The 25627-nt window shown below is 46.6% G+C and overlaps 1 protein-coding gene across 1 annotated transcript in view; it reads right to left on the bottom strand.

Moving 5' to 3' along the window:
* galntl6 (polypeptide N-acetylgalactosaminyltransferase like 6) overlaps window positions 1-12273 on the bottom strand; it is a 70566-nt gene extending 58293 nt beyond the window's left edge. The window contains exons 1-2 of the mRNA XM_076975109.1: window positions 11843-12273; window positions 11399-11663 (exon numbers count right to left, since the gene is read on the bottom strand). Coding sequence (XP_076831224.1) covers window positions 11399-11533 — 135 coding nt within the window. The 5' untranslated portion in view covers window positions 11534-11663; window positions 11843-12273. The remainder of the gene's footprint in view (window positions 1-11398; window positions 11664-11842) is intronic.
* Window positions 12274-25627: the final 13354 nt, after the last annotated feature.

The following is a 25627-nucleotide window of genomic DNA, read 5'->3' as shown; positions in this document are numbered from 1 at the left end:
CACAACCCATCCACACACACCCACACACAACCCATCCACACACACACACACACCAGTCACACACAACCCATCCACACACACCTACACACAACCCATCCACACACACCCGCACACAACCCATCCACACACACCCGCACACAACCCATCTACACACACACACACATACAACCCACACACAACCCATCCACACACACCTACACACAACCTATCCACACACACACACCACTCATACACATCACATCCACACACACCTCTTTCCTTCACCACATTTACTTACTGTAAAATAATTAACATTGACCTCCAGAATTACTGGAACACTTTATCAGGTCAGGAAACATGTCTGACTATTCATTCTACACTGTATCTTGATTGTAAACTAAAACACAAAAAGCTATTCACCAAAGTTATTCAAGGAAAAATGGCTTTTGAAAAAACTATACTGTTAGAGTACTGCTGTGAACGGACACACAGGCCAAACATCAGTGGGCTGTATCTGACGCTCACCTCACCACACTGAGCAGGATTTCAGCATCGTTTGCCATACAGATTTTCTGCAAACATACACAGTTTAACGTCACCTAGGACACATGCTTCTCTACTCTTATGGCAATTTTAAGAACCACTTAAAAGGAATTGCGAGTGTGTTTTGCCCCCACATGCGAGTCTGCACACTTAAAGTAAACAGAAGCTCCTACAGTAATGCTCTTTGTTCACAGTGAAGTGTTTAAGATGTGATTTTCATTCCTTGTACACAGCTACCAGAACATAATGATGAGTGACCTACAAACACACCAGGCATTGATCCATCATCCAGGTGGCATGACTGAGACGGTATGACAGACGCTCTCAATCGAACTCAATTCAATTATGAGGTGGGGATAAGCAAAGGCTGATGTGATTACCGAGAGGAGAACCCAAACCTGCCCGTGCAGGTCGATCGGCACGGAGATGAGTTCCATGAGTGAAATCATTACCTCTGAAAGAAGAGAACAGCGAGAGAAACATTTCTCCTGTGTTAACACCCCCTTATTTAACAGTCATATGTGGAAGGTTCATAGGGGCATAGCCACTGGTAACTGCCTCTTGAGTTCCAGCTCCTGAACACAGCGTTCATGCATCCCTGGGTGCTGGACACCTACCAAAGGTAACGGCTACAAGACTGAGCCCACCTCCCCAGACGAAACACACACAGAGTCCAAAAACAGGCCTTCCTCTTCCTCTTTCCACCTCAATGAAGAAGACTCATTTGAATTGGGACAAAATCAGGCCCGTACCAGCACGGCACTGGGCATGTGCAAATCTGCCAGGAATAAATATGAATGAACTATTGTAGCACCTGAACTGATCTCACATTTCATCCGGTTCCTTCAGGATGTTTTAAACTGCTGGATGACATCAGTAGAAGTTGTTTTGACCAGAGCATGTAGCTCTCCGATGATCAGCAACCAAGAAAACATTTTTTCTGTTTATTTTACTAAAAAACACATTTTCTTCTCTCGTTTAATTGGGAACTATGAGTCCACAGAGATTCCTCAGTCCACTGCAGATCAAGCAACATGTCCCTAACCCACAGATGACTCCATGTATCCATGCAGAGTTCACAATTAAAAACTGAAAAAGTGCTTAGGATGAAAAAGTAAACACAGTCCGGAGTTGATTTGAGGGTATCACACAGCAACCCAGTATAATGAGTTAATGACACTCCATCCTGGACGTATAGCACTCTGATTGTCTATTAGAGTTAAAACCCACTGTCTCATTTTACTGTGGTTATGTTTCACCAGTGACAAATATCACCTTGTGCAGTGGATTTTAACACCATAAATCTGCACACAGTGTCAGGAGAGAAGCCATAAAACATAAGAGGCCCTGCTCGCCTTGAATAACAATCGCACACGTGAAGGAGTCAGTCAAAGCAGTCGTAAATTGACTACAGCGTTTCTGAGCATGCTTCAGGATAACTAACAAGCATCAGACAAGTAAACTACAGAACAAGCAATGAGTCACAAACTGCAAACCCATCAACAAGAGCATCAGTCTAGACATACAGGCTACACAACAGGCCCGGTTGTTTAGGGGCAAGGAAAATTACTCCATACAGTACAGCTGAAATGAGTCATCTATTCAAATCACAACCACAAATCACATTTGTTACATCAAGCATGAATCCTATTTTTTAAAGGTCATTTGTTCCATTGTTTTTCTCCCCATTTTGTATCACAAAGATAAACGGCTCACAAGCATCCATGCGTGTGATTGCATTAAAAGCACGTGTGTCACCTCTCCTGGCTCAAAAGGAGGAGAGAATGTAAAATAAGAGTCCTTCAAAGGTTTCTCGTCTCCTGTAATAGTATTATTAGCTTAATGGCAGTGCCAAACTCCCAGGCCAGAACAGGCCCGTCTCCTTTGTTTCACAAGCCCGAGAGTAAGTGGCTTTATATTAGCCTGCACTGCTACATAACCCACACTCCATATGAAATACTCTTTAATCTCAGGAGACGCGGGCGAACAGCCCGAGACATTGTTCCTGTCATCACCTCATGAGACACATCAGAGTAATCAGGTTTAAATTGCCTCTCTCCAGAGAGGGTCAGACTGCAACTGCTATTACTGCTGCCTGCTTTAGTGTAGCCACTGATGATACTGTGCAGGAAGGTGAATGCAAAATGCGTGTGTGTGTGTGTGTGTGTGTGTGTGTGTGTGTGTGTGTGTGTGTGTGTGTGTTTGCATGCATGCATGTGTGCGTGTGTATGTGTGTGTGTGTGTGTGTGTGTGTGTGTGTGTGTGTGTGTGTGTGTGTGTGTGTGTGTGTGTGAGAGAGAGAGAGAGAGAGAGAGAAAGAGATCTAATGCATAGTGGTGAGTGTAGTCAGGTATATTATATATTGTGTATGTGTGTACTCATGCTTAAGTGTGTGTGTGTACTCATGCATAAATGTGTGTGTACACACTCGTGCATCATATAAGTGTAAGTGTGTGTGTGTGTGTGTATATATATATATATATATATATATATATATATATATATATATATATATATATATATATTAGTGGTGGGACTTTAACGCGTTAATTTCGATTAATTAATTACAGGAAAATTAACGCACTAAAAAAATTAACGCATTTTAACGCATTTAACGGACGAGACACTTTTGCACCGTGGAATGTTTCTCAGTGCGCGAGAAACATACAGATTATGGACACACAATAAGATGATCATGATGGAGATGACTGAAGAGGCTACGCTGGTGGATGGGAAATTTAAATATAAGAAACTTTCAGATGGAAGTACAAACAAAAATAGTGTTATTTACACTTTATGTAGGAAGGAGTTCGGTTATCACAGGAGCACTTCCACCCTTCGTTACCACCTCAACGCAAAACATGTTGCGGCTAAAGCTGGGCGTACACTGCGATATTTTAAATCGTGTACTCAGCTCCAGCTCAAACTGTACGACTAAATCGCAGGGAGAGTCGGCTCGTGGAGCTGCTTCAACAGTGCGATACTCTCACGAGGAGCGATTTGAATTTCAAACATGTTTGATGTTCTTGCGACGCTGCGATTTCTGATCGGGAGTTGTGAATCGCTCCTCGTTTACCTGTGTAAACTATACGATGCACGACACGCGATTGAGCCGAAACGAGTGAAAAATCGGCTGAAAATGGGCCAAAAATCGCACAGTGTACGCCCAGCTTAACGCGCAGGTCAGTAATGATAACTTAGCTGCTAAATGTATTCCTAGTACGATAGGGTGACCAAACGTCCGTAATTCACATCCTGTGAGGAAACGTCCTGGTTTTTAAATGACCTTCATTGGACCATTAAGACTGGATTAAACTTTCGCGAATGGCCGTAGCGCGCGACTCCGCACGCGTTTATACATGATGCGTCACATTATTTGTGTTGTCCGCTCTCTGTGGTCGAAGATAAATGCTTACAAGAAGCGCTGCGAATTGCGTCAACTGATGCAAGTTACGAACTACCGTCCAGGGGTGAGTTTCCCAAAACGTTCTTAGCGCCAAGTACTTCTTAACCTCGTACGTAAGAACGAGGTGACGAAGTACTTGGCACTAAGAACGTTTTGGGAAACTCACCCCAGAAAGACAATGTCGAAGAAAATCCAGCAGCTGTATGATGAGGAAGAATTAAAACAGGTTATTGTGAAGAGTGCCACAAATGTGGCTCTGACTGGGGATCACTGGACCTCTGTTAGCAACAAGAATGATCTTGGTGTGACAGCTCATATTATAGATGATGAATCTATAGATGATGAAGATCCAGTCATTTGCTTTGAGCATGCAGAAGACCACTTCTAGGCACTATGGAGATGCCTATGGCAGAGGCCTGGGAAATTAAAGAAAGTCTACCATCTAAAATGGTATTAAAAAACATCTTCTGATTTACTTCAATTCTTCCAATATCCTGAGCAAAACTCCCTAAATTAAACAACATTTTTGGTCAGAATTTCCAATGTTCTGAACTGTTTTCTGCACACTACACATATATTGGTCTTTGTAGTAGACTGGTGGAAAAATAAACAAGATGTTGAAGTTTATGATTATGTTCATTGATTCATTCATCATTCAAACTTAAATTAATATTTCTCATGTTAAATACTGAAATGCGATTAAAATGCGATTAATTTCGATTAATTAATTACAAAGCTTCCGATTAATTTGATTAATTTTTTTAATCGCGTCCCACCCCTAATATATGTATATATATATATATATATATATATATATATATATATATATATATATATATATATATATATATATATATATATATATATGAGACTGTGTAATACATCAATACCTGATGTATTGAACAGGAAACACTTGAGTAAATTATAATTTTTCTGCATAACATAAATCTCTGTTCTCTCCCTGCTAAGAGAAGGAAGGACACACAGGGTCCATTAGGTCCCAGCATGCAAAACCGTCCCGTCTGCGTGTTCCAGGCCCGCCTGGTTTCACAGTACATCTCCCACCTCAGTCACGCTGCAGGAATCTCAAAGGCATCTTGTTTGGGGAGCGTGTGTCCAGAATTCACACCAACAGCTGAATTTAGCTTCTCCCCTACATGCTTTAGGCTTTGTCTCTAGTCTCTACCTTTAAGATTTGGAAGGACTTTGGACCGTCTAGCCATGGCAACACCATGACGAAATTCTTAGTAATTTCCTTCGCCAGATGACCTATCAATCTCCCTTTCATCTTTCGCTTTCTCCTTTCTACAGCCACATATATATGTGTGTGTGTATATATATATATATATACACACATACATACATACATACACTCACACACACACACACGTACACAGGTAGATATAGTTTGATTCATTCATCACCTCTTCATCCCTGTGCATTACTGAGGGAGATGTCTACTGTATTACGTGCACTATGGCACTATGATCATGTACAATCTAAGAACTTTACAAACTCATGGAATGAATGTTCTGATTTAAACATCTACATTTTCATATACAAACTGGGTCCTTCTTCTAGTATTTCAGCTGCGATTTGGCCTGCACATCTGATGAAGGACCCTGTCTGAAAAGTGCTGTTTACAGTCCCCTCTCTCTCACTCTTTATATACATGCACATAAATATTCTGTGAAAAATTCACACCCTTGAATTCATAATTAGCCCAATGAAAAAATTCCCATGTATTCTTCTACTAAACAGTACAGTCACTATTCAATTGTTGCATAACCAACAAATCTATTATTGCAGTAAATTGAAGTCTACCTTAGTGTCATACCACATTGAACATTTGGGTGAGAAACACTGAATTTATCGTGACAAGCACTACGACACTAATCATCAGATGGTTTTCTTTTTTACCCTGCGTTATTTTTTTCCTGCTCCTGCTCACAATAGATTCTTCACCCCTAGTCTGGGATTGTGTGCATGTGTCTGTGCGTGTGTGTCTGTGAGTGTGTGTCTGTGCATACTGTGTGTCTGCATGTGTGTGTCTGTGTGCGAATGTCTGTGTGTGTGTCTGTGCGCGACTGTCTGTGCGTGAGTGTCCGTGTGTTTGTGTGTGTGTGTGTGTGTGTGTGTGTGTGTCTGCGTGTGAGTGTCTGTGTGCGTGTGTGTCTGCGCGTGAGTGTCTGTGCAAGTGTGTCTGTGCGTACTGTGTGTCTGTACGTACTGTGTGTGTGTAGTGTGTGTGTGTGTGTATACCTGTGTGTGTGTGTACTGTGTGTGTGTGTGTGTGTACTGTGTGTGTGTAGTGTGTGTGTGTGTGTGTATACCTGTGTGTGTGTGTGTACTGTGTGTGTGTGTGTTCCTTGGCCACAGATCTTTTCTACCCATTCGTTCCACTCTGCACCCGTGGCCCCATCGTCAGTGTGACTCAAGCATTACCATAACGCATCTCTCCACTATGACAATGAGGGTAATTGCAATTACTTCATCTCTCTTCGCCTTGTCACTTTGCCTGCAAATGGGAACCGACGATAACGCTGCTCTGGTTCCCGGCAGGACAGGAATGCGGGTGGCACAGAGCGCCATGTGATGAGAACAGCACGACTTCCCCCACACTGGAGCAAACCCTCTCCACCCCACCCTGGGTGACCCTCACCACACCCACTCCACCGTGGTTGACCCTCTCTACACCCACCCCACCCTGGGTGACCCTCACCACACCCACCCTGGGTGACCCTCACTGCCCCCACCCCACCCTGGGTGATCCTCACTGCCCCCACCCCACCCTGGGTGACCCTCACTGCCCCCACCCCACCCTGGGTGATCCTCTCTACACCCACCCCACCCTGGGTGACCCTCACCACACCCACCCTGGGTGACCCTCACTGCCCCCACCCCACCCTGGGTGACCCTCTCTACACCCACCCCACCCTGGGTGACCCTCACTGCCCCCACACCCACCCTGGGTGACCCTCACCACACCCACCCTGGGTGACCCTCTCTACACCCAACCTGGGTGACCCTCTCTATACCCACCCCACCCTGGGTGACCCTCACTGCCCCCACACCCACCCTGGGTGACCCTAACTGCCCCCACACCCACCCTGGGTGACCCTCACCACACCCACCCTGGGTGATCCTCTCTACACCCAACCTGGGTGACCCTCTCTACACCCACCCCAACCTGGGTGACCCTCACCACACCCACACCCACCCTGGGTGACCCTCACCACACCCACCCTGGGTGACCCTCACCACACCCACCCTGGGTGACCCTCTCTACACCCAACCTGGGTGACCCTCTTTACACCCACCCCACCCTGGGTAACCCTCACCACACCCACCCCACCCTGGGTGACCCTAACTGCCCCCAGACCCACCCTGGGTAACCCTCACCACACCCACCCCACCCTGGGTGACCCTCTCTACACCCAACCTGGGTGACCCTCTCTACACCCACCCCACCCTGGGTGACCCTCACCACACCCACCCTGGGTGACCCTCTCTACACCCACCCCACCCTGGGTGACCCTCACCACACCCACCCTGGGTGACCCTCTCTACACCCACCCCACCCTGGGTGACCCTCACTGCCCCCACACCCACCCTGGGTGACCCTCACCACACCCACACCCACCCTGGGTGACCCTCTCCTGGTAGTTGACAACAGGAAAGCTCTTGTTATCACCTCATTATCTGAGTCTGAAGTCCCACCCTGGCTGTTGTTTATAGGCTCGTGGACAGTGGCTCGTTCAGACAGGATGCAGCTGATTGGACAGACCAAGACACGGTTGCCTGCACCCATGTTCAATTCATTGCTGGACAGTTGTGGGTAAAGAGAGAGAAGGTTATCGGTGGCAGCACGCACTTATCAACACATGTCTGTCTCATAATGGGGGCATTGTGTAAAACTCGCTTTGAGATTAAATGCAGTCTGTTTACCCTTGAGAGGGCCAAGAGTGATCTGTCAGGGCCAATTCTGTACAATGACCTCAAAATATGAGAGACAGAGAAAGGGAGGGAGGGAGAGAGAGAGGGAGAGAGAGAGAGGGAGAGAGAGAGAGAGAGAGAGAGGGAAGGAAATCTGAGTGAAGAATAAGACAGAGCGTGACATTTTCTTCCCACCAAACAGGCGCATTAGAAGCGGGTCTGGGTTTCAAATCTCCTGTCATCTAGTAGACTTTGGACTTCCTCAGACAGATTTTCAGTCAGGCTTCGCCCAATATCAATCAAAGAGGATTTTAGGGATCCAATACCTGATTGGATCTAAACTAATTGCTACTGGCCAACAAATGGGAGCTCACAGAAAGGGGCGTCACCCGCAATCTCAAGGTCTTCTTATTGGTCCAGCAGCAGTAGCTAGGCTGTCAGTTATTTTATTTTTTCCCTCTTGACAGCAGCACAATGGAAGATAGAGATCTTCCCATGAGGTTGGAAACTCCACATCCTTTTGAGTCAGAAAATTGGACATGCAAGAAGTGTTTATGTGATTCCAGAGAGATCTCACTGTCCCCGGGGAGGACGACCCATCACAGAACACGTCCTCGATGCCTCATCACACTAGTAGTAAACAGTAGTAAATACAACACATTACACATTTAGCACGGGCCCTTTTTGGAACGGCCCTGAGGTTGGAAGTCTTAGATGTTCTACAGAGTGGACAAAAACCACTGTCTAAGGCTCGGAGCAAAAAGGCCTACGTGTCCTTCTGCTGCTAATTGCATTAGATTCCTGGCCAGCCGAGCGTGCCAGAGCTGTCTGATGCATTCTGAGCAGGGTGAGAAACACAAGAGGTAGAGGCTGGAAGCACGAGACCCCACGCCAGGTCCGCTGATATTTCTGTCCCTGTCAACACCGGAGGGTCTGCTCACTAACTTGGCTGTACTGGAGTGACTGGCTTTGCACAGTGTGGTCTGTTCAGGGCCAAAGACACGCAAACTCAGGACAAAATGGATGAGAAAGGAGTAATTACTCTGCACAATAAACGGACTCAGGGTATCTCCTCAGACTGCTGGCACTGTGTCAGACTGGCTGAAAGCAGAGAGACAGCAGTCCTGTACACCCCAGCGTCTCACCCCTCACAATCACACCCCAACGTCTCACCCCTCACAAACATCACACTCCAGCGTCTCACCCCTCACAAACATCACACCCCAGTGTCTCACCCCTCACAAACATCACACCCCAGCGTCTCACCCCTCACAATCACACCCCAGCGTCTCACCCCTCACAAACATCACACTCCAGCGTCTCACCCCTCACAATCACACCCCAGCGTCTCACCCCTCACAAACATCACACCCCAGCGTCTCACCCCTCACAATCATACCCCAGCGTCTCACCCCTCACAAACATCACACCCCAGCGTCTCACCCCTCACAATCACACCCCAGCGTCTCACCCCTCACAATCACACCCCAGCGTCTCACCCCCCACAAACATCACACTCCAGCGTCTCACCCCTCACAAACATCACACCCCAGCGTCTCACCCCTCACAAACATCACACTCCAGCGTCTCACCCCTCACAATCACACCCCAGTGTCTCACCCCTCACAAACATCACACCCCAGCGTCTCACCCCTCACAATCACACCCCAGCGTCTCACCCCTCACAAACATCACACTCCAGCGTCTCACCCCTCACAATCACACCCCAGCGTCTCACCCCTCACAAACATCACACCCCAGCGTCTCACCCTTCACAATCACACCCCAGCGTCTCACCCCTCACAATCACACCCCAGCATCTCACCCCTCACAAACATCACACCCCAGCGTCTCACCCCTCACAAACATCACACCCCAGCGTCTCACCCCTCACAATCACACCCCAGCGTCTCACCCCTCACAAACATCACACCCCAGCATCTCACCCCTCACAAACATCACACCCCAGCGTCTCACCCCTCACAAACATCACACTCCAGCGTCTCACCCCTCACAAACATCACACCCCAGCGTCTCACCCCTCACAAACATCACACCCCAGCGTCTCACCCCTCACAAACATCACACTCCAGCGTCTCACCCCTCACAATCACACCCCAGCTTCTCACCCCTCACAAACATCACACTCCAGCGTCTCACCCCTCACAAACATCACACCCCAGCGTCTAGCATCTCACCCCTCACAATCACACTCCAGAGTCTCACCCCTCACAAACATCACACCCCAGCGTCTCACCCCTCACAAACATCCCACCCCAGCGTCTCACCCCTCACAAACATCACACCCCAGCGTCTCACCCCTCACAATCACACCCCAATGTCTCACCCCTCACAAACATCACACCCCAGCGTCTCACCCCTCACAGTCACACCCCAGCGTCTCACCCCTCACAAACATCACACTCCAGCATCTCACCCCTCACAAACATCACACTTTATAGAGTGCAACAACACTCTTCGAAGACGCATTTTCACATATACTCATACGCGCATGCAAAAAGACAGAGAGAGAGAGAAGAGTTTGCCATTAGTTTAAAAATGTAATAAGGAGATTTAAAACTGTGATTTTTCAAACTGTGAGCAACCAAAAAATGATTGTACACAGTAGCGTATGAGAGTGGTGTGACGTGTACTCTTTAATCAAGGCATTCATAAGAGAACAGACGGATTCTGTATCATGATTGCTGGTTTGGAACATAACTGACTACTCACTAAAATGATAAATCATGCTCTGTGAGATTTTTATAAACTCTTTAAGGTGTTATAGCAAACAAATCATTTTAGCTTCTTTAAGTTTACCCATTCAGTAGGTTCAGCCCCTTCCTCTGTCTGAACTACTGAATGAACATCTAGTGACATATTTCAGTAGATGCATACAATTATACCTCCTAATTGAACATAACCTCCCACTTAATAAAGAAATCTTCCAGCATGCTATTAGTCACCTAAAAGCCAGAACCCTGATTTCTTAAGTGCTGCTACACAGGCATTGATGTCAGATTCCAGGAGACCAGAGTGTGAGAAACACAGTCAATAAAAAAAACGCATAAATATGTTTTTACCTTTTTGCACAGGTCTCTGGATTCTCTCTATTTTTGGAACACGGCAATTTAGATGTATTAATTAAAATACAACGCTATATTAGAGCTATATTTCATAATGTAAATATATTCAAATGTATCACTAAAATAGATTAATTTGAAAACCATAAGTTCTGAAGCACTGAAGACATGAGACATGGATATAATGTCATGGATGAGTGTGCATCCTAAATAAGACTATAAAACAATGAGGAACCAAGACGTGTGATCGTGTATCACGCTCAAGGTGTCACTCAGGTGAATATAGCACCACTTAAATGGCATTATCCTCTCAGAAAATGCGCTCACCAGTCTCAAAGTTAACACCACTCTCTACCACAGAGCCGCTGTCAGTTTTACATACAGTAATTGTGTCATCCAAGACTAATGAAACATGTGCAGGTGCAAACCCACCCACAGCAGAGACTCTCACCTGTTCCCCAGACTCGTGCGACTTCATTAGGTGTTTCTCTCTGTACAGTGACCACAGACCCACGTTGGGCAGGAAGATCAGCGCCACCGTGAATAAAAATGCCATCTGCAGAACCCGCTTTTGTCTTCTCTTCATGGTGAAGACACGGACGCTCCGCCGGTCCGGATCTACAGGGAGGTGAAGGTGCTGGTGGCGGGCAGCAGGTCCGTGGGATTAGTCCGTCCAACCGAACCTCCTTCTCTCGCAGACGATGACAAACTTTCACCTGGAAGACAGAGAGGGAGGTACGAACCTCAGAGACCCAACTGAGAACCTCGCGCTTAAAACGAGTGGGGAAAAGCGCTGATGAAGGTTCGGTTCGGCGGTTCCGCGCCTCCGTTACTTTAACGAGCAGCCTAAACGTACAACAGCCCTTAAAGGTCCGGTCACCTCGCCGCAACTCACCGTCAGCACTAAACGGGATTCAAGCCCATTTCACGACACATCCACCATCCCCACCTGCGCGGACGGATTAATAACGACTTACAGTAGAAGCGAATGTGCATGATGACAAACAGCGTGTTCGGTGATCCGTGTGTTTGGGTCGCGGCGATGATCCATTTCTGACGCAGATAATCCCAGAACAACGCGCTCGCGACGCGCCCGTGATGCTGTTTGAAACAGTCTCGCGCTCTTCATTAAGGTCTCCGCGGCAGCCTAAACGCATTTCACTCACTCCAGATCCACCATCACTGCCTCCTCCTACAGCTCTAGTTACACACACCGATATTACGAACCACGTGTAGCCCACTCCGCATTAGTGTGAAAACATCCCCTCGGAACCGGGTCCGCCGCCGGGAGTGGAGCGCGCGCTGCACCGCGCCAGGTGGCCGCGGGAGCTCGTGACGGGCTTACATCACATGTTGCTTTCCTCCTGTTTATTTACTGCCAATACTAATATTCGTATGACGAAGGTGTAATGAGATGTTTGAATGTTGTTGTTCACGGTCACCTTTCACCAGTGACGAATATTAATATTAATAGATTCATATCAGGCGGTAAAAAGTTTAATAGCACGTCCCATATAACATAACTGACTGTCTCACATACACATAACTGACTGTCTCACACACACACAACTGACTGTCTCACACACACACACACACATAACTGACTGTCTCACACACACACACACACACACACACACACACACACACATAACTGACTGTCTCTCACACACACACATAACTGACTGTCTCACACACACACAACTGACTGTCTCACACACACACACACACACACACACATAACTGACTGTCTTACACACACACACACACACATAACCGACTGTCTCACACACACATAACTGACTGTCTCACACAGTGTGTGTGTTTTCCTTCTGAATTATATCTGTTTGTTTCCAGGCTAGAACTTGTTAATGGAGTCTACTGGTGTTTTAAGCAGGTTCTGCATTTCTTTGAAATCTCTACGTTGATATTGTTGAGAAAGAATGTCGGGAGAAACACGGCAGAAACGTATTAACGAAGCCTTCGTGAGTTGCCCAACATCATATAATCGCCTCAGTAATGCAAAACTACATCAACAATTGTCCCCTGATATTTCAAATAATAACAAATCAATGTTTGCATGGCTTAAATTTCAATTTCTAAAACCCCCAATAGAGGGGGCTAGTGTTCATGGCCTGCTCTGCCATCTGCAAGAAACGACTTGACTTCGTGGACTCCAGCAACATATTGCTGCTTATCCTGGATTGATAGTGGATACCGACCATACATTAACATGGACGCCACAAAGCATGACAAAGTGCAAGACATTTTCTTGAACCCAGGAGTCGAGTTCACGTACCATTGAACCAAAACCTCACACATCATGATTTTCGTTCTATGAGCAGATGGTCTCTGTCAGTTTTACATACCCGATCCCACTGCATGAAAAGTCACGCTAAGCTTAAAGAACACTTTAGAGGAGCGCGATACAGACGTTACAGACATAACAAAAGGAACAGGCACTGCCTAAGTCTCATTCTCGGTAAACTAATAGACTAGTAGATACATTGCAACACCTGAAAATGTTGGCAAAGATTGTATTACCCTGCACAAGCCACTTAAAAAATAACAGGTGTTCCTGCTGCAGTGAAAACGAGACTGCTTCGTGTAGGCTTCTAACAGATGAAGATGCAGTTCAGCCGTATGTTTCAGTACCATGGACAGCTCACTGTGTATAACGTCATCCTGTTCAGTGAGAGAGAATGTGAAATGTGCAGTCTAGAAAATGAATTTAGCAATTGTGTATCTATTGGCTAAACCCTGAGCTAAAACTATACTAGTATTTTAGACCATATTAGTAACATCTACTGAAGTGTTTAACTCAACAATGAAGACATCATCTACCACCACACTACACCACACCACCCACCACACTCTACACCACCCACCACACCACCCATCACACCACCCACCACCACACCATCACACCACCCACCACACTCTACACCACCCACCACACCACCCATCACACCACCACACCACCCATCACACATCACACCACACTCTACACCACCCACCACACCACCCATCACACCACCCATCACACATCACACCACACTCTACACCACCCACCACACCACCCATCACACCACCCACCACACCACCCATCACACTACCCACCACACCACACATCACACCACCCACCACACCACCCACCACACCACCCATCACACCACCCACCACACCACCCACCACACCACCAACCACACCACCCACCACACATCACACCACCCACCACACTCTACACCACCTACCACACCACCCATCACACCACCCACCACACTCTACACCACCTACCACACCACCCATCACACCACCCATCACACCACCCATCACACCACCCACCACACATCACACCACACTCTACACCACCCATCACACCACCCACCACACCACCCATCACACCACCTACCACACCACCCATCACACCACCCACCACACTCTACACCACCCACCACACCACCCACCACACATCACACCACCCACCACACCACCAAACACAACACCCACCACACCACCCACCACACTCTACACCACCCACCACACCACCCACCACACCAGCCACCACACTACCCACCACACCACCCACCACACCACCCACCACACTCTACACCACCTACCACACCACCCATCACACCACCCATCACACCACCCACCACACCACCCACCACACTCTACACCACCCACCACACCACCCACCACACCACCCACCACACAACCCACCACACTCCACACCACCCATCACACCACACTCTACACCATCCACCACACCACCCACCATACCAACCACACCACCACCACACCACCCATCACACCATCCACCACACTACCCATCACACTAGGGTTAGGGTTAGAGTTAGAGTTAGTGGTAGAGTAGGGTTAGACTTAAAGGGTAGAGTAGGGTTAGAGTTAGGGGTAGAGTAGGGTTAGAGTTAGAGTTAGGGGTAGAGTAGGGTTAGAGTTAAAGGGTAGAGTAGGGTTAGGTTTAGAGTTAGGGTTAGAGTTAGGGGTAGAGTTAGAGGGTAGGGTATGTTTTATCATCAGAAGTGAGCGTCAGTCTGCCTGCATCAATAACGAGTTAGAGGCTGTATATGCTAAATGCGATTATGATTTTATGAACTACATCACCTACACACTTTTTGTAAGCTTTCATACACAAAGGAGTTCACAGGATGAGCTGTTAGCTTGAGGGTGAAACCCGAAGAGTCAGCTAGTGCTGTTGTGAAACAGGTCTGTTGGAGTTAGTTGCACAGTTCAGTCTGATACTGCCATGTTCAGGATAACACTTCAAATCTCTGCATATTAACCAACATCTGCTGCGTCTGAGCACATATTAACAGCTAGGTAACTTTATCATGCTATAAGCACAGTAAAATATTATCTCTGGTGAATGAGTAGTTTTGACAGAAAAATATAACTGAAATATAACTGAAAATATCAAAGTATTAGTGAGTGTTCTAGTTCTGTTTGATGCATACAAAACAATCTTGTAATGCGAGTCAAACAGTTTTTGTCAGCTAAATTCAGCTAATTGCACAGCGACAGGTCCAGAAGTAGGCCTGTTGATTGAGTGCAGTCATGTGTGGACATGATGTCAGAAGACAAGACAATTATTTATTCTGATCACAAAGCACTAAGCTAAATGCCTACAGCAAGTTGTGAACTGTGACAAGTGAGTACTCGTCTGTTGGCATGACAGAGAAATTGGTGCCTGCAGGGAAAGAATCGTTTCAAGTGTTTTTGAGAAGGGTGGAAATAGATACACACACGTACATGAATGAACACACAAACACACACACACACACACACACACACACACACACACACACACACACACACACACACACACACACACACACACACACACATACGAAATAAAGTATTACACTCAACACTATGTAATACTTGATATGTAAAGCATGACTAAATATCAGATGTGGTCAATATCAGATGTGAAGTGTATTAATAAATATGCACGCATACATGATTTTTAAAGAATGTACTGAAACGAACAGCAAGAAGTTGAACTGTGTGGGAAAAACATGCGTCAGGCTTCTTTTTATCGACATACGAGACCCAAGGCACAAACGCTGCTCATTAGACACGCCTTTGAAGTGGGAAAAGGACTTAATAGACTCCATGAATGCATAAATCATTTTGTAAAAAGCCACACCATTGCATAATGTATTTTCACCATAATCCATCTGGTGAATCACACAGTGCTGGTATGTTACCAAGGAAATAATTTCAGTGAGAAACCTCACAGTGTATACCTGCATAGTATACTGGTGTACACAGACACACAAAACACATTCACTTGAAGAGACTTCATTACAAACATCTGCCTTGTACCTAAATTCACTGGCTACTTCATAAGGGTACACCAATTATAGACTGTAGCCGTTACTACATTATACTGTTGCTATGCACAACTCATCAACCATGTTCTTCACCAATGATAAAGGGCTAGAGAACAGCAGAGAGACACTCCATCTGTCTCTCTCTCTCTCTGACCCCCCCCCCCCCCCCCCCGAATCTGTTTGTAGGTGTACATGTCTATAGACTCTCTGTAGGTACTGTATACGACTGTATATGTCTTAAATGCAGTGTATAAGCCACACGCTGAGTGAACCCGATAGGACCTCATGCACCCTGAAATGCAAACGCCACATTAACAGGACCCGCTTCCTCACAGCGCCACCTACAGGTCTCTGAGCGAGGTGGCGTGTGACGGTTCTCTGCCTGCTCTGCCGTGTTCTCCACGGAGCTCTGAGGAGACGGCTGTGGGGAGCACTGTGAAACCCAACGCCGTTTAATCCCCCTTGACTGGGAACAGGGATTTGCCAGTGTGCTTGTTAACCGGACACCGCTGTTACGCTCAGCGGTACAGAGCACACGTCTAAAATTACTCCGTGACTCAATGCACTCTCCACTGGTTCCGCCATCGAGAAAACCTGCAGCTCTGTGAGTCCTGCACACTGGATCCTTCTGGTTGTGTACTGCTGACAATTATTTCCACAGTTTTCAGATATTATCTACAGGGTAAAATGGTTTTGTGCCTGACATCTAGCAGATATAACATGGGCTGTCCACCTTGTTCACTTTGAGGAGGATATTGCTTGAGATTTAATTAACTAGCCCTACTACTAGTGGCAAAAGAGATTCGTTAATCCTCGTAAAAGGTAAAGTAATGGCTGTAAAAAGTACACTTTCTTGTTAACTCATCGTTATTTACAGCTATTGTAAACATGGACTTGGAATAAACCTTGGCCCTCTGTAATGGTGTCTGAGTGTAACTACCACCAGACAAAAGGACTGGATCTCTGGGTTGAAAATAAGTCTACAGTTTACAGAGATGACTGGGATGAGAGAAACTAATATTTGTGGCACTCTGGTGTGTCTACTGCACATTTACACACAAGACATGGAGCAGTCTGAACAAGCATTGCCCTTTTTCTACAAAATGTCAGTTTTTTTGTGTAAACACATATTTTGTGGAGTTGCAGTATGCATTTGTGGAATATATCTTGAGCAGGTTACTCCCACTATGAACAGGTTAGGGTTGAAAATAGTGACTGTCTGACGTGAAGGTATGTCTGGTCCCGCCCACTACATTCACTGTTACCACGGCGTCTACATTCACTCCAGCTTTTACACCTGCACATATTGTCACAGCACAGACACACCTGCTGAAACAGTAATGAATGAAACATGCAGCGTATGTATTAAGTATTTTGAATACAGCTTTATCATTGTAGAGCCTAATATAATATGGGCTTGGCTACATCATAACTACAGTGCTTTTGATCCCTGGAGGACCAGTAGAGAGATGGAGACCAGAGATCAACTCTGCAGCGGTCACTCAGCTCGGCTCTGGAGTCGCCTGTGTGCCGTGATGAGGACCCGGGCTGGCCCTCTCCCGCCTGCTGGAAAAGAACTCCCTGCTTGTACGCCGATCAGACACTTTGCTGCCTGACTGAGTTTTACGCCACGCAGCCAACCAATGATCTTTGAGGAGTCCTTCGGTTCAGGATGCCAGTATTGCTATCAATTAATGACGTGCAGCAGGGAAGAGCAAGCATTATGTAAATAAGCCCACGCTTGCTGGTTCCCCTGAGCTTTCATTCGCTTTCAAATGTTCCTTTTGGTTTAAAATGCTCTGAGGAGGATTCTGGTATTGGCGGGGGATAGTGATATGATCATATATCCATCTGGGTCTGCGGAACAACTTCCTGTATCTCTTGTGGGGGTTTTTTTCTTTTCCTTAGTGCTTTTGATCGAAATCATGTAATTGTGATTGCATTCTGATTAAAAATTTGTATTTTAATCCCTGGAAAATCCTTAATCAAACTACTTCTACTTTAAACTACTTTAAAGGAGAAGTTTATGCAGTCATTTGAACATTAAAGTAACACTTTAATTTTCTTAAAACAAATGAGCACATATTAGCCAATCAGCTTTGTTTACATGCACATGACTCTGGCATTCTCCTTCAGACGTGGCACAAAAGATGTAACTCAAATAACTCTAACGCATCAAATAGAACTCAGGATACTGTTACTGGCCTCTGCAAACTCAGTATCCATTTTGGATATTTGCTAGTTTTGCCCCTCAAGTCTCCCGATACTTGGCAGCCACATTCCACAGACACATACGAGCAAATTAGTTCATGGATGAGCAGGATGAGTGACTCCCAAAAGCTGCTGGATCCAGCAGAGCAACAATATGTAAAGTCCTGCAGAGCCCACAAGAGTCCCGTAGCACCCGCTACCACTGCACAACTCCCATGTTGCTGTTCTTGCCTTTCTGCTACAGCTGAACTCAAATGCAGTGGATTATGGGTAGGATTCTCACAGAGCATCCCCTTTTAAAAGCACTGCGCACAGGCTCAAGCTTAATGGTATATGAGTGCTTTCTAAGAAACCTGAACAGAAACTCTCAGAAGATCGAGAGGAAAATGTTGGCAAATTATAGAGTAAAAAAATAGCCTGCATCTGCAAAAGCTTTAAAATGATGAAAAGCTTTAAAAAAGGATTAATTTTTATCTTTCACCTGCAAAAGGACCCCAAGGATGAGGCACCAAAACGGCCTCGTGGGAAGGAAATGTGTCTTTAAAGAGCATCTCGCTGGCAGAGGCTGAATGCTGCGAGGATCCTCCACCCTCCTACACCCTCCCGCACCCTCCCACACCCTCCTGCACCCTCCCACACCCTCCTACACCCTCCCACACCCTCCTCCACCCTCCCACACCCTCCTCCACCCTCCCCCCCCACCCTCCCTCACCCTCCTGCACCCTCCCACACCCTCCCTCACCCTCCTACACCCTCCTACACCTCCAGCACATGCTGTGGAGAGCTAAGCATTCCTACCTGCTGCTCACCTGGTGACATCACCAAGTGTCCCAACAACACATCACAGCCAGCGGAGGAAGTGAAGGGGGAGGAGTCGTGTTCCTGAGCAGCGTCAAACCCGTCGTGCTGACTCCACCCCCATCGTGCTGACTCCACCCCCGTCGTGCTGACTCCACCCCCGTGGGTGATGCATCTGTCTTTGTGCAGAAATAAACTCTAGTGTCCAAATGATGACTTAGGGAAGAGAAGACAGAGGTATAAAGCAGGAGATACGGCCGGCTGTGAAAGGGAATTCAGTGTATAACCGCACTAGCGCAAACGCCATCATTATCACACCTCATTTAATGATGCACCCACAGTTATAAAACACACTCTGGGAGGTGTAAAGTCTCGGTAAAAAACCTCTGCCTCTCTGAAAATTTATGAGGAAACAAATTTGTATGCATTTTTTGCAGCCATGGGTGTTTTTATTGCAAGGTTTAGATTTGAAGTCCTTTTTCAGAGCTCACTTTGTTATCTCAAAATGTAGCTCAGTGTGCAAAATTTGTCTAAATACCTGTGAATTTCGAAAAGCAGTAGGACTGAATGTCAGACAGCGATCTGTTTCTAGCTACTTTGTAAATAATACTTGTGAAGTAAGTTTACATCACACTGTAAACCCAATAAAACACTGTAATAACATCCAATAACATCATTAGCCTAAAACAGTAGACTGTCCTGTGACCCCAGTGACATTGCTGATATTGCATCCCCAGTGCTGTGTGTGCTGTGTGCTGTGTATCCTGTGTATCCTGTGCACAGCAGGTAAGAATGAATTCTCCACAAACTAATTTCTCTGCTTCAGTGGGTGTTCAGTGGGTCTTCTCAATGGTGCTGTGCTGTGTTGCTCCTATCTGGCATCACTGTAAGGAGCCTTTATTTTGCATTCTGCATGTGTGCAAAGTGTCTGACCAACATCCTGGACATGGCACAGACGTACTGAATTACTGTGGGTATACTGTAACTAATAAAGTAGTTTTGGCAGAGAGGGGGGAGTGACTCTTACAGGAGAACACCCCCATGAGCACACCCCGGGCACACCCCAGGCACACCCCGGGCACACCCCAGGCACACCCCTGGGCACTGTCCACCCACTGGCAAACTATGAGTATGAGTAATTTGACGTGCTGAATTATTCAACACCAAGCAGAGAATAGCACCATGCAGGTAAGTACATTTACATTTACATTTACATATACATATACATTTACATTTACGGCATTTAGCAGACGCTCTTATCCAGAGCAACTTACAAAACTGCTAAGTGTTTAGTCAGAATATGCATCTCTATCTAGTATAAACAGGTTTAAGTCCAAACTACTCGAGCTCAAGCACTGCCATTGCCAATGCTGATACCTAGAAAGAAGACAACAAAATATAAGATTAGAGACAGACCAATACCTAGCTAGTCATGCTAGATACAGATGAACTTTTCATCACGGATGTTCTATGGATTAAATTTGTTCTAATCCAGTGTGTGTTCTATGGCAGTGTTTAAATGTGTTCTATAACAGTGTTTAAATGTGTTCTATGGCAGTGTTTAAATGTGTTCTATGGCAGTGTTTAAATGTGTTCTATGGCAGTGTTTAAATGTGTTCTATATCAGTGTTTCAATGTGTTCTATATCAGTGTTTAAATGTGTTCTATGGTAGTGTTTAAATGTGTTCTATATCAGTGTTTAAATGTGTTTTATATCACTGTTTAAATGTGTTCTATTTTCTCTCTCTGGCTAAATTAAAACAGTTTTACTTGCTTTGACTTTAATGCCTAATGTACTGATTGTAGTCACACACAAGCTTTTGGAAATGGAGATAACCTTCATCTTTATCACCCAGCTCCACTGCATCAGAGCAGCGTTGTGAATGTCTAAAGATGGGATACAACAGGGTGTCAGGTGGAGAAATGTTAACTGTGCTGATTACAACTTGGCTGTGCTGGACAGTCTCTGGAGTAGCTGCTCCACTATATTATATCATCCATACGACGCTTTCAAATGACAAATTACACTGTCCAGTGTGCAACTTTGGAACACTGAAATAAATGAGGTGTTTCCATGTTTTGGCTCTGAAATATGTTTATGAAGCTGTGAAAAATGGCTGACAGGAAACCTCTCAAGACTTAGAAAGACTGGAATGTTTCTGGATATCAAATAGAATAGAATCAAATCTGTGTGTTATTTAATAAACCTTGATAGAACACTATGCCTTGTAATACACTGTGATACACAACCTGGAATGCAATTTGTTGAACAACATAAAACTTATAGACAATTTATATACACTAAAAGGACAAAATGTTTAAATTATTTATATGATCACTTTACATATAGGCAACACTGCATGCAGATTTGTGCAGGAGCAGCTAATGGTTGATAAAACAACCCAGCAGAAACAGGAGATGGACCAGCAACTGGCAAACGCAGGAAATGTGGAGCGTGTAAGTGGCGATGAATGAGTAAATGTCTCTCTGGGTGCTTCCTCACAGCTCTTCCTCACACCTTTTCCTCACAGCTCTTCCTCACACCTCTTCCTCACTGCGTTCTTCCTCACTACGTCAGCTCTCCCTCAGGGTGGTGTCCCTCTTACCTGCTCTCTTCAACCTTTCTGGAGGTGGGAAATCTATTGAATTTCAATTTCTCCTTCTGTGCGTAAAGAATACCCCAAGGTAGAATATTTGACACAAACGCGTCCCGAGGATGAAACGATATCTCCATCAGGCTGGGAGAGACCACAGCAGGACAGAAGGTAGAAGAGGAAAAGTCAGAGGAAATGCCACGAGATACAAGATAGCTGGTCAAGCCATGCAGAGGAGACACACCTGCACTTGCAGACTCACACCTGATACAGGAGAAGTGGAGAGGAGGTGAATACGTCTGTGTGCTTGTGCGGTTAGAGAAGAACATGGTGAAGACCCAGAGTTCTCAGACACATCCTGGTTAGTTATTATCATACCTGGCAGACCTTCGTTTTCTTCTGCTTTTAGATAGATATGCTGCAGTGCAGGTGAATGTCACCTGCTGAGGCGAGTCAGTGAGTCTGTGCTGCAGGTGAGTCTGTGCTGCAAGAGAGTCTATCAGAGTCTGTGCTGCAGGTGAGTCTGTCAGTGAGTCTGTGGTGCGGGTGAGTCTGTCAGAGAGTCTGTCAGTGAGTCTGTGGTGCAAGTGAGTCTATCAGAGAGTCTGTCAGTGAGTCTGTGGTGCAAGTGAGTCTGTCAGAGAGTCTGTGGTGCAGGTGAGTCTGTCAGAGAGTCTGTCAGTGAGTTTGTGGTGCAGGTGAGTCTGTCAGAGAGTCTGTCAGTGAGTCTGTGGTGCAATTGAGTCTGTCAGTGAGTCTGTGGTGCAAGTGAGTCTGTCAGAGAGTCTGTGGTGCAGGTGAGTCTGTCAGAGAGTCTGTGGTGCAGGTGAGTCTGTCAGAAAGTCTGGTGCAGGTGAGTCTGTGGTGCAGGTGAGTCTGTCAGTGTGTCTGTGGTGCAGGTGAGTCTGTCAGAGAGTCTGTGGTGCAGGTGAATCTGTCAGTGAGTCTGTGGTCCAGGTAAGTCTGTCAGTCAGTCTGTGGTGCAGGTGAGTCTGTCAGAGAGTCTGTGGTGTAGGTGAGTCTGTCAGAGAGTCTGTGGTGCAGGTGAGTCTGTCAGAGAGTCTGTGGTGCAGGTGAGTCTGTCAGAGAGTCTGTGGTGCAGGTGAGTCTGTCAGTGAGTCTGTGGTGCAGGTGAGTCTGTCAGAGAGTCTGTGGTGTAGGTGAGTCTGTCAGTGAGTCTGTGGTGCAGGTGAGTCTGTCAGAGAGTCTGTGGTGTAGGTGAGTCTGTCAGTGAGTCTGTGGTGCAGGTGAGTCTGTCAGTGAGTCTGTGGTGCAGGTGAGTCTGTCAGTGAGTCTGGGTCCAGATAAGTGTGAGTGCTCTTTACTCCTCTTGGTCAGGGTGTGTCTCTGGGTGGAGCTGACGGTGTGATGGAGAGGTTTGGTGCTGCAGGACCTGATTAGAGTCCCAGCGTTCCTGTCTAAGTGTGCTAACGAGCACACGACAGGCTCCATGCTCACACACACACCATCATTCACCTCTCACACCACACACACGCAGTGCAGAGCAGTCAACATCCCAAACGCCCTCAGCACTCAACCCACACTCCTCACACACACTCAAGCACACACACTGGTTCACTCGCTGTTTCCCACGGCTCTTCAGTCAGTCGTTGTTTGTCTCAGAGAGACGTAATCATTCTTCCACTGAGCAGGAGTTCATCTCCTCCACTTTAATTTAGCAGCACAGGAATCCAGAGAGTCTGAGGAAAGTTGATTTTGTGCTGAATTTATCAGAATTCACAAGATCTCCGTCATCTTTCCAATGAGATGTAATCATTCACTTCCTCCCCAGGAGTCAAAGCTAAACATAAATGTCTGAAATGGATGTTGTGACCACATATTCCACTTTTTGTCTGTTGGGGGGGGGGGGGGGGGGGGGGGGGGGGGGGGCGTTAAAAACAGAACCGCATTCATTCCTCTTACTCATATTTATACATGAATATTGATCTGACAACAACAAATGTGTAAGTAATACAAACAGATGAGCAAGAGCAGGAAACAAATCTCTGAGAGAACACAACGCCGGTCCTGCCCGGCTGTCGGCTGCTAGCAGAGCTGCCGTGAGTCTGTCTGTAAATCCTGTAGCAGCTGAGACGCACGCTGTGGCGTAAATCAGAACCCTGTAAACCACCAGCCAGCACCCGACGTGTGTAATTACGGCTAATTAACATGTGCAGCAAAACAGGGATGGGAAATTTACCACCGCTCGTTAAAAACTGAGGGTCCAGTGCTAATTAGACGTCAGTCCCCGTGTAACTGCCTGGCCTACAAACCTGCGTTCTCAACCACTGCCGTAAGTCAGCGGCGCTCAGGCAGGCCGTGCTGACAGGGGCCCAGCACACTGGGGCAGAGTTACAGACGCCTGGTCTCCTTCTGGCCCCACAGGAGTGAAATACTACAGTGTAATTGCGCCTGGGAAGTTGTCAGTTCTGGACAGCTTACAGTACTGGGTGTATTCTGCACTTTTCTCCATTATAGTGCAGACACCAAAAAAATAAATTGAATATGACGCCTCGAGTCCAACAGCTGGAGCTGAGTGCTGTCATGACTGCTAGTTGTTTTCATACCAGTGTCACACTGATACCTGACGACAGCTATCGGCTCTCGGCTGTGGTCACACATAACTGTTGTTCTTGTGTTAATGCTAGTCCGTGTCTCCCTCAGGTGTAGTGTTGTCTGTTAGTAGCCACACCACTTGGGGTTTAGTGTGTTATTATGTTTTATCTTTATTTGTCTGTTCAGTTTCCATGAGCGTCATGACCGACTTGCTCTATGACCAAATAATGAAGGATTCAGCGTCTGTCTTGAGTTTGCCTCCCAGCCAATAATGAGCAGGGGTGTGAAAAGAATAAAACACACTGCTCATTGATTGGTTGACATGTTCGACCAGCTGCTAGGGTGGGCGGGATCCGTCTGGGCCGCCTCGTCTTCCTCTGGTCTTCCTCTGGAGGAAGTTGTCATGGGGACCATGAGGGAGGAGCCTGACACACCCAGTCAGTCCTGCAGGTAAGCCCACGTTTGCTCCACGAAGCCCCTCTGCCTTCCTGCGCCGTGTGGCTCTATTGAAAGCAGGGATTGGGGATCCTTGATGGGTCCACCTGCGATTGAGCACCTGTGTGCTCAGGTGTGCAGCTGTGTGCACAGGTGGGCGGGCTGTGTGATCAGGTGTGCAGCTGTGTGCTCAGGTGGGCAGCTGTGTGCTCAGGTGTGCAGCTGTGTGCTCAGGTGTGCAGCTGGGTGCTCAGGTGGGCAGCTGTGTGCTCAGGTGTGCAGCTGTGTGCACAGGTGGGCGGGCTGTGTGATCAGGTGGGCAGCTGGGTGCTCAGCTGTGCAGGCTGTGTGCTCAGGTGGGCAGCTGTGTGATCAGGTGGGCGGGCTGTGTGATCAGGTGGGCGGGCTGTGTGATCAGGTGGGCAGCTGGGTGCTCAGGTGGGTAGCTGGGTAGCTATACTACATATATTATATGCTACATATATGGGGATTGGACAATGAAACTGAAACACCTGGTTTTAGACCACAATAATTAGAGATACTTTTTGTAGCCAATACAGCGTCAATTCGTCTTGGGAATGACATACACAAGTCCTGCACAGTGGTCAGAGGGATTTTAAGCCATTCTTCTCACAGGATAGTTGCCAGGTCACTATGTGATGCTGGTGGAGGAAAACGTTTCCTGACTCGCTCCTCCAAAACACGCCAAAGTGTCTCAATAATATTTAG

This window comes from Brachyhypopomus gauderio, chromosome 15, assembly GCF_052324685.1.
Source record: "Brachyhypopomus gauderio isolate BG-103 chromosome 15, BGAUD_0.2, whole genome shotgun sequence".
In the NCBI taxonomy this organism is placed as follows: domain Eukaryota; kingdom Metazoa; phylum Chordata; class Actinopteri; order Gymnotiformes; family Hypopomidae; genus Brachyhypopomus; species Brachyhypopomus gauderio.
This window is presented reverse-complemented; position numbering and strand designations above follow the sequence as displayed.